The sequence below is a fragment of the Chaetodon trifascialis genome, chromosome 1 (genome assembly GCF_039877785.1).
Source record: "Chaetodon trifascialis isolate fChaTrf1 chromosome 1, fChaTrf1.hap1, whole genome shotgun sequence".
NCBI classification, from domain to species: Eukaryota; Metazoa; Chordata; class Actinopteri; order Chaetodontiformes; family Chaetodontidae; genus Chaetodon; species Chaetodon trifascialis.
The window spans coordinates 3,022,783-3,033,460 of NC_092056.1; the positions used below are offsets into that span (position 1 = coordinate 3,022,783).

The window sequence follows — 10,678 nt, forward strand, 5'->3', positions numbered from 1 at the left end:
ATGTTTCAGAGCCTCTTCCAACCAGATATATTAAATCTGATCATTTTCATATTGGTTCTTGGCAGTGTTTGACAGGAAGGAGCCAATCTCAGCAAACCAAAATGAAGTCCTTGTAACGCAGTCTGATTCTTTTAATTAATTCCACGAGTTTAATATAATATCAAGCAAATCTGGGAAAACAAGCTCGGCTCTCGGGTGACAGATTAACAAAGATTTGATTAAAATGTAAGACACCCAAAGCTTTCACAATTCGGTGTTTTGTTTGGGGGCAAAAATTCCTCCCAGAATTAGGCTGGTTGTTGCCAAACGGGAGTCCCGGCTGGTGAGGATGGAACTGAGGCGGCGCTGGGAAAAGAAGAGGCCGGAGAGAAAAGAGCTGTCATCCGGCCTTCATTAATGACTCCTCTGTGACTTCCAACTCAGCGTTCCCATCCAGGTCGACAACCCCACCCTCGCCTCCACTGCCTCCCCCATCTGTTTTTCCATTCTGGATGATCTTTGTTGGAAGAGATATGCAGCGAGTGGACGTTTGTGGAGCAGTTTTCTGAACTAAAATGTGAATTTGTTTCAGTTGCTAAGTTTCTGACAGTTTATGACGCAGAGCTGCTGCTAAGAAACAGGTTTTTGGAGGTTTCAGAAGAGTAAAACTGGGGGAAACGTTGAATATCTGGAATATTTTGGTCAGTGAAACTGTCAGATTTGAGTATTCAGACATTGAACAGAGAACATACAGTGACGCAGCTTTGGTGTAAAAATACTGGCATTAGCATCCAGAAACCTTCAGTCGAGCTTTGTTTCCACACTTTGAGCCTCTCTGGATACCTGAGCTCTCAAACCAAGGCTTTCATCTCGAGAGCAGGAACAAAGCAGATAGCAAAGGTGAAGGGTTGGGGGTTATGAGGGGTGGTTGACTCTGAATTATTAATCACTGATCGGTATCAGGAGGTATCGAGACAGAGCAGGTCAAACAGTGTCGACGCAGATGTGACGATGCACTGAAAGTCAAAGCTCAGAGATCGGACATGAGATAGATCCGCGACCTGTGCTAATTGCTTTGTTCGTTTACTAACCCCCTATAGTTTGGACCAGATTCTCACGCCTCTCTGAGCCAAATGCAAGCCGGACAAAAGGAGCGACAGCATTCAGGCTGATGGCGGCTCTGATAGAGGAAGAGCGAGACAACAGACCAGCTACTGTATATTCCTGCTGGGACTCGCTGACATGTCCAAACAAATGTCACCGTGGAGCGTTTTTACTGCTCTTACATGCTGAGGTGCTCGTCAGCGGGGAATCATTTCCAGTTCATATCTCTGCGTGTCATCAAGGTGAGGTTTCACTCCGATCTCAGGGGATCTTTGTGCTCACATGTTTCAAAGATACTTAACGTGTGTTTTTGTTTGTTTGGATTTTTACAATGAAAAGAAAACTAAAATATTACAATAAAACCAAACAAATGAAAATTTAAATCAAACATTAGAAAATAAATAATCTTAAGATGTTGAGAATCTGTACACCATCCCATTAAATATATCATATATAGTGTTTACTCGTGTATTTACATCCTTGTGTATATATATTTTACTATACATCTCCTGCTGTACATACATTGTCTGTGCAGCTAAATCAAAAAGCAAATATTGTCAATACTTGGAGTTTATACTGTAACACTGGGTGTAAGTGACTGGATTTAAAGCCCTTCAGGTGACGCCTGCTCTTTTCTCTTCTGCAGCTCTGTGTTTTGATGTGAGCGCTGCAGATTTTTGGGTGATCTCTGGATGTGTGTTTGCCGCCTGAAGCAGCTCCATCAGCATCAGCGATCAATGCGGCTGCCTACCTGCCCTCCCTGGGAAGCGGTGTCCCATTTCTGCTGCTTTATCCTGCTGCTCCCGCTGCTGGGACAGAGAGAACAAGGAGAGGTTTGTTCCTGCTGCAGCGTTCCCCCTGACACCACAAACCCACCACCAACCAGGAACCAACCAAACCACCAAAAACCCAGGAGCCACAAAAAGAAACCCCCAAACTATCAATCAAACAAGCTCCGTGAAATGCTACTGAGAAAAGACCTAAAACCACCAGAGCTGCAACTCACAATCAGTTCCAACATCAGTTTAAGCTGCACATTATTTTCTCAATCAGTCAACTGATCGGTTGGTCTATAAAATGTCAGAAAGGTGAAAAATGCATCTTAAAATGTAAAAGTTGACTTATTTTGTGCAACGAGCATCCAAAAGCCAAAATTCTTCACAGAGGACCAAAATGGGCCAAAATTCACATTTAAGAAGCAACAACCAACTCATTTATTGTCAATTTTGCTTTAAAAAATTACTCAAACGATGAATAAATTATTGAAAATCTATGGAAAAGTTGCCAATTATGTTCTCTCAATCAGCTAATTGATCAACTGGCTGATCATTTCAGCCTTTGTTACAACAATAAAATGTTTGGATCTATATTATTATAATTATATTAAGAAATTGTTACTTTTACAAATTAGCAGATATGGGGAGTAAAACACATAATGCTGAAAAATACATGAAATAATAAAATATGAAAATGATATATATCCTGTATATAAAGAAAACATGCATGCAAATAGCATCAAACTAAAAAGACAATTCATTAATTTTTAATTATGATAAATTCATTAAAATAATACTTTGCTATTTAAATCTGGAAAAATGAACTCACTTATTAAATTCACCCCAGTTAGAAAGGTTCACTCTCTCAACACCCCAGGACAGGTGCGCTGAAAACAAGGGAAATTCATTCATTCATTCATTCATTCATTCATTCATTCATTCATTCATTCATTCATTCATTCAATAATTAATGAATATATCTGAACAAATTAATAACAGCTGAGAAAGTCAGTTTGACTCAGATAAAAGGAGAACAAACAAACTGAAAAGTGAGTCCAGATGTGAGGACAGTTTTAACCGAAGCTGCACATGTGGAGGATCAACCCGCTGCTTTCAGACTTTATTCTAAACTAAAGGAGGAAGATGAAGAACACTGAACAATCTGTTTCCACTTTCATTCATCTTCCTGCCTCATAAACAGCACATCAGAGCCTCGTGAGTGTTTCCCCCGCGCAGGTGACTCACCTTGATAAATTAGGATAAAATAGAGAGGTAATAAGTGAAGAAGCCTTTTCCAGCTCCGTCTTAAATGAGGATCCATTCGTGTTTCGCGGATCCGCACTCAGTCGGGTTTGGACAGCATCACCTGGTGAAAACCCTCCGGCTGGACTCCCGCTGCTCCCTGCGCTGCTCCATCCGGCTCATCCCCGAGCGGCCCGCCGCGCGCCTCAAGAACCGATGCACCTGCTCATTAGCATAAAATATGCACTGGTGGGCGTGGCCGAGACGGAGAGCCTAAGGGACGGACAGGTGCTCTGCTGTGGAGTTTATACTGATGAACAAACAGCCAGCAGCTGAAACTAAAACCGCTTCTTTTTCCAGATTTACTTTGATTTGCTCAGATAATTTATTATTTATTATTTATATAAGTAACAAAACTTCAAACCCAGTGGAACCATCAGTTTACACAGAAAAGGTAACACACACAGATCTTAAACACCTGAGCCTCAGAGGTTTAACTGTGCGGCCGTGAGAACAGCGCCCCCCCGTGGCTCACAGCCAGCGGAGCATCACAGCCACCTGTGGAGGGAGCAGACGTCACAGAATGAAGGAAAAACAAGATTAATCCTCTTTTCTTATTTCTCTAGCACTCAGTTAGTGAATATTTACTTAAAAATGACTGAATGGTTTCATCACGTTTGAAATTAAATGAATATACTGAATAAATTCAGGCAAAGGAAACGGACAGATTTCAACTCACTTTGCAAACAAGCTGACTGTCGGGACATTTTCAGTGCTCTCTGCATGAATCTTTGACTTTAGACCCAACCATTAAAGCCAGCCTTTGTACCTATAATGTAGCTTTGAGGGGTCATTGGTGGGCTTCAGTGCAGTTCCAGAGACAGCGTCCTCCTGTCTGCTGGATGTCGTCTGCTCGTTGTTCAGACTGCGACGACCTGATCTGAACCTGAACATACAACCTTCTGGTACCTGACAGGAAACATAAACCCTGGATATGGCCGAGGTGACCCCAGTGTCGCCAGCTGCACAGACTGGTATTAGCATGTGAAAAGTCTGGTTTTGGGCAGAGGAAACGCTTCCTGCGTCTGTCTGTCTGCTGTCTGGGTAAAAAGGCCTTTGACTGACTGAAGCCCTCAGAGACCCCAAAGGGCTTTGTGTCGCCCAGCCAGGAGGTGTCTGCTTTCATAAATGGAAACAGGATGGGGGTGGGGGGGTGCAGAGTGGAGGGGGGCTGTAAGAGGCAGTGCTAAAAAAGTGCAAGTGATTTCTGATTTTTTTTTTTTTTTTTAATGTGGGTCAAGTCTCCTAATCTCACATTCACAGTGAAGCATCCCTCTGAGGCGCGCACACACACACACACACACACACACACACACACACACACACACACACACACACACACACACACACACACACACACACACACACAGAGTACTGGAAACCTGGCACCTGCTTTGTGCCCTGCAGACGGCTCGTTACAGCCTCCATGAAACAACTGTCTCCTGTAGATTTGTGTGTTCCTGCGTGAAGTTAGATGTTGTGTCAGCGCCTGAAGAGCAAATCTCATGTCTTCCATCTCAACACTGTCTGACTTGCCCAACCTGTTTGTGGCATTTAGCTCCAAAAAGAGCTCTGTGAGACTGAACTGAGGCACACGATGCTATGAGCTAAATGCTAACATCAAGCTGATGTTTACCACGTTTACTATTTAAGCTTAAGATGTTAGCATGCTAACTGTAGCTAATTAGCGCTGGACAGAAAGCACAGCTGAGGCTCACTGGTGTTTCAAGTGTTTAGTCATAAACCAAAGTACTGGACAAAAAAATAAAAATATATGGTGCTAGAAAAAAAGTGAAGATCAAAGTATTTATAATTCATCCTGAGGGAGACGTGAACATCTGTGGTGCTGCTGAATTGTACTGACAGGTGTTTCTATTATTTGGTCCACCTCATTTGTATCAACGAGTGCAAGCTGAATAACAAGCACCTTCCTGTGTGATGGAAAACAGCTCAACAGCACCACAAACTACACCCTCCAACAGCTGAACACCAGCTGAACATCATAACCTTCATGAAGGGGGACTTAAAGGACCAGTGTGGAGGATATGGTGGCATCTAGTGGTGACGTTGCAGATTGCAGTGCCTCATCCTCCCTTTCCAAGTGTGTCGGAGAGTCTGTGGAAGAGGAGCCCCTCCCTCTGTAGATACAAAGACTGTCAGGTCATGAAAAGACAGTTTATTTTCAGGTGATTATACACTAATGAAAACAAACAAATGTTCCACTCCTCCCAAAATCGTACACACTGGACCTTTAACGGAGGAGTGCTGGACTGCATTAGTTTTAGCTAAGCGTACCTAATAAACTGGCAGCTGAATGCAACTCATCTTTACTAATGTGATCAGACCAGATTCAACTCGATGAAACAGAAGACATGCCGAGCACTAAAGGTTATAATTTACATGTTTAAGTGGCTGCTGACATCCATCCCTGACTGTCATCAGTACAAACTGTACAAGCAGATCAACAACCAAACAAAACCAGGCGCAACAAAAACATTCATTGTTTGGAGTTTCTATCACACGTCAACACCTGCACTCTAAAACAAAGTACGACATAAAAAAGGCAACAAAGAAAGTGAACATTCAAAGATCTCTGAGCCAAAACTTCCACCTGCTCATTTAGGAATTTATAGTTGTTTGAACAGAGAGAGAAATAAAGTACATGAACCGCTTCTAATAATGCTAATCGGATAGAAGCTTTTATTTGTCTTCAGTATCTTGTTGCTAAATATTTTTCCTCTACAAATCACAATAGAAGAAATATTCTTTCACAAGATCACAGAAAAATCAGGTGACTCAGCCGCTGCAGGTATCAGCTTCCTGAGGCTAAGGATCAATTCATCTGCTCGCCTGTCAGGACGGGAGCAGCAGAGGGACACACCTGTGATCTTTCTGATAACAGGAGGACAAACTGTGCAAATTCAATTGGTTTTCTGTAATCTGTCATCTTGGATTAAGACTTTAACGCTCAAGTCGCGACCTCGAGACTAAACAAACGAGCCAGTCGTGTCCCCTCTCAGCTTCTGTACATTTCAAATCAAAGGCAAGTTCTCACACAGACGAAAGACAAAGTATCTTGAAAAAGGGCTAAAACGTCTCACTATCTACACACCAGGGAATTAAAAATGCATAAATATGTACACAGTTTTGTTCATACGTGAAAGATTTGACACATTTGAAAGAAGACAGCTGAAAACATTAGAGTATGTACAGGATGTGACGAGTATGGCCGACCGAAAATATCTGCTTCAGGTTTGTTTCTGGGGATTCTGGGATCAGACACAGATATTCTGTATTTTTGAACAGAACCTCGTCATTAGATGGAAATTAAATCCAGGCAAACAAACTGAGCCTTTGTTTCCTTTGAGGAACTTCTGCTGATTTCTGTTTTTAGCCTTAAGGTGATCAAACACCTCTGAAGTGAAACAGCAGATTAACAGGGTTTCATGCTCCTCCTGCACTGTGTGAACGTGTGTGTGAATGTGTGTGTGTGAACTCGGGGGTCTTTGGATTGAGAGTCCTGCACACTGCCCGGCGTGCTGCGTTATCTGGGCCGGTGGTTAGCGAGCAGGAAGTCTTTGTCTTTGCAGGTGAGGCAGAGTTTGAGGTTCCTGAGCGAACCGCCGGCGGAGTAAAAGGCCCAGACGCCCATCAGGAACAAGATGACGTAGGTGGGAACCAGGCTGGCCACGTACTCGGGGTTCTGGAAGGTCTGCGAGAGAAGAACAATAAACATAACCGCCTTTATGCCTTTCTTGATGCTTCACGGACTTCATCATCCACCCATCCGGCCCTCAGCAGCCTGCCCCTCGACGCTCAGCAACACTCACCAGACAGGAAACGATGAGGTGGCTGACGACGACGGCAGCCACCGCCCACCAGCGCTGCTTCTCACAGGCGTCGAAGAAGACGACGCCCCAGAACATGTGAAGGAGGATGATGGCCATGGTCATGAAGGCTGAAAGGGGTCAAGAGTTAGATGCAGGATCCTCTAAAGCACACTTTCCTCATCACGAATGTCACGCTGGAGATAATAGCTTCAATTTAGTTTTGTGCAAACACTGGAAATTTCTGTGAGCATCGGTACCTGAGGACAGGAAGTAGTGCTGCGAGTCTCCGTGGATCCCCACAGTCCCCGGCCCCACGGAGTCGGCCAGGATGTTGACCACGGAGAACGCTCCGCTCATGAAGCCGAAGCCGAGGCCGGACACTGAGACACAGCAGCGGCAGAGGAACATTTTATACCACTGCTACATTTTTCTGACTGATGCATTGACACAACCAATATATTAACAGCTGATTTGAATGTATCACAGATCGGTGCTGGAGTGACAAGAAACTGTAGAGCAGATGTTCTAAATATGTGTTTCAGGTCATTTAGAAACAGAAAAGCACAGAGGAGTTTATTTCTTCATCGTAAAACGTCTCTCAGCACATATCCTGATCACTATTCTTTGATCACCAGCTTTAAAGGATTCAGTGAGCTATCGCTGTGCTTCTGTGACTCATTAGATCTCCAACAGCCTGAGGACGAGTACACCTGTGACAAGTATGATTTTAATGAGGAAAAACGGTGGATTGTACCTTTAATAAATGAATACTGGGTGAAATATAGTTATCAGATGTTTTTCAAAATCTCAAATGTCAACACAGAAGGTGTGAACAGGTGATCAGTGGTCTTTCCTCTGACTTCATCATCCTGTTCAGAAGCTGGAACAACTGCAGTCAGTGAAAAAGCACCAGATCGTGATGTGAGGCGCAGGCTAACGTACCGTAGGCCAGCTGCCGTATGGAGATCGGCATGGTTTCCTCCTGACTGAGAGTGAGGAGGCCTTCATTCGCTTTCCTGCACAAAACACACACACAGCAGTGTTTCAGTTTCACTGCAAGCTGTAAACAACAACATCAATAGGAAGTATGTGTGTCAGTGAGTGGAAGGTGATACGAGCTGCAACAATAAAGCTTTAAAAGGTGAGAAACTGGAACAAACTGGGACACATCGACGTCAGAAACAGGCTGGGAAACTACAAGTCAGGGTCAGATGCTGATGATGATTATGCAGAAGATAAAAGACAAAAAGATTCAGGCTGAATAGAATCAAACCAATCATGTCGGTTTTATGACTGACGGTGTTGAGGAGGGCTGCGTGTAAAGCCGTCAGACGGCTGTGAAAACGACTTACTTCAGCAGCTTGTAGTAAGCGAAGCGGAAGGTTTCCTGCAGCAGGACGGACAGCACCACGCCGAAGATGAGGAGACCTTTCTGCTGCGCGGCGCTGTCCTTATTACTGATCTGAACCGAGATGAACCACACCAGAGAGGACAGCAGCAGAGACACCAGCCAGAAAAACGCTCTGAGAAGGAAGACAACAAAAACATGTACAGTTAGTTTTTGGGAAAAGAAAACTCAGAAACAGGCAGCTAACTTAATTATGGCAGATGCCGCCTAACATCTGCATTGACCTGGTTATGTTTTATCAGGCCTTTGTTAAGGTTTTAGTGGTCACAAATGGCTGTGAATGTGGATGCAGACATGGTGCCTTGCAGTATAAATATATGCCTGAAAGTAGGCAATTCCCACAGAGTATTCACTTTTGGACAGGCTGTCCATTTCTGGAGCAACACCTGAGGACTAGACACAAAACTAAGCTTTAAGCTTTAAGCAGGAGATGGAAGGACATGAATGTTAATTTCCTAATCACTGACACTGAGAGATAACAGTGCACCAAACCTACAAAACCAGACAAACCCAACAAAAAACACAGATGCTTCTCAGAGACTCAAAAATTAGAGAAAAATTAAATAAGAAAATATCCACATTTCACACTGGAAGAACAGGGTTTGGGGTATTTTTGCTCAAGAAATAACGGGGGGGGGGGTGAGGGGGGAAAGATCTTTTCATTAATTGATTAAATACCCCTTTGACACAGTCGACAAGAAAATCACATATTCTGAAACCAAATTCATTAAAATGTTTGTTTACAAGCCGACTTCACTCTTCTGTACACTCCCAACACTAGATACCATTAAATTATAAAACAATTGAAGAGGTGAATCAATTTATTTGCCTTAAACGAATTAAATTCCCACAACATATTGCATATAATGTAAATCAGTGATGACACCTTTTTTTGTCCTTGGCTAAGTTATTAACACTGGTCTGCATCTGATAAAACAAATGTACTGTTAATTGATTCTGTGCAGCTAGCCACGGCAAATAACGTGACGTTTTTGTCTTTTAAAATGTCAAAAATCTCCGAAACTGCTTAAGAAGTTACGTTTAGTTTCGTTAATGCAGCCTGTTGGAAGAGACGGACGACAATCAGTGCAACTCATTAGTGAGACGTTCACGGTTTTATTACTATGACACATTATATCGTGCATGACTGATCATGTTTGACCCTTTTCACGACATCATTATCTCATATTTCCACAATGAACATAAACCCGAATGGGAGTCTGAGAAAGAACAATACCAGCAGTTTAACGCATTTAGATACGAAGAAACGCCAGAAACAGGCTCCAACAGTTAGTGGTTAAGGTAAAATGGTCAACGTCAGTCGAAGCTGCCTCTGGCTGTAAATCAGAGATTGTTGGGAGTTTAAACCTGTCTCTGGTGTGATTTAGTGTCCGACAATGGAACCAGCTAGCAGTTAGCTAACCAAGCGGTCTCTTAGCTAGCAAGCTAGCTTACAGAAATACTGGTTTTTATCTCATTAAACGCGACAGTAGCGCCGGTTCCACACTGCTACGATAAAAGTAAGTGTACTATGGCCCCGCTTTCACGGAAATAAGTGAAGTCTCACCCTGCTATGAGGAAAATAACCCTCAGCGGTTCCCGGGCGATGGTAAACAGGAACAGAGCGATGGCTGGGCCGAAGGCGATGAAGGTGCAGCCGAAAAACACCGCCGCCGTCATTTTGACTCTTATCGGGGAAATAAAGCGACCAGCAGCGCGACCTTAAGCGCCTCGTCCGGTTCCTTCAAAGGGTCACTTACAGAGTTTTATCTGTAAATCTTTCAAATAATAACCTGCTGTTCTCGGTATCAGTAAAGCTGTTACTTCCCCTCTACTTCCACGAGCGAATCACAGGGTCTTCTCGTGACGTCACACCTTCTCACGTGACCAAGAAAAAAAAACGTTTAAGCTTTATTGCTAAAATAAACATTTACATAAACATATTAAAACCATTACTTTACATATTTAACATTTCTAAATTTCTTTTCTTTAATTTATTTTTTTTCTGTGTTGAATCAGGATGTTCTCTGAAGATCAAAATCTATGGAGGTATATATATATATATATATATATAGAGAGAGAGAGAGAGAGAGAGAGAGAGAGAGAGAGAGAGAGAGAGAGAGAGAGAGAGAGAGATTTTTTTTTTTTTTTTTACAGTTCTTTATAGTATTATCTGTTTTGGCTGTTTTATTCTATTTCTTTTAACTTTGTTTCACAGTATTTTACTTTATTTCATTGATACACTTTTAATTTCATGACTTTATTCGTGTCATTGGTCC

At 42.8% G+C, this 10,678-nt stretch overlaps 1 protein-coding gene across 1 annotated transcript; it reads right to left on the minus strand.

The window, feature by feature from the left end:
• Nucleotides 1-4,389: 4,389 nt before the first annotated feature.
• Nucleotides 4,390-10,264, minus strand: aph1b (APH1B gamma secretase subunit). Its single transcript, XM_070969830.1, has 6 exons — nt 9,967-10,264; nt 8,344-8,514; nt 7,934-8,007; nt 7,249-7,371; nt 6,992-7,119; nt 4,390-6,873 (listed from the first exon to the last, which is right to left on the minus strand). The coding sequence occupies exons 1-6, from the start codon at nt 10,077-10,079 to the stop codon at nt 6,706-6,708; spliced, it is 777 nt and encodes a 258-aa protein (XP_070825931.1). The 5' UTR covers nt 10,080-10,264; the 3' UTR covers nt 4,390-6,705.
• Nucleotides 10,265-10,678: the final 414 nt, after the last annotated feature.

Bases quoted from the DNA above. Each gene is read 5' to 3' on its own strand.
- aph1b (XM_070969830.1), bottom strand. From the start codon at position 10,079: ATGACGGCGGCGGTGTTTTTCGGCTGCACCTTCATCGCCTTCGGCCCA. The intron at 8,515-9,966 runs GTGAGACTTCAC...CTTCCTTCTCAG, and splicing joins GTTATTTTCCTCATAGCAGG to AGCGTTTTTCTGGCTGGTGT. The intron at 8,008-8,343 runs GTAAGTCGTTTT...TGTTTTGTGCAG, and splicing joins GCTTACTACAAGCTGCTGAA to GAAAGCGAATGAAGGCCTCC.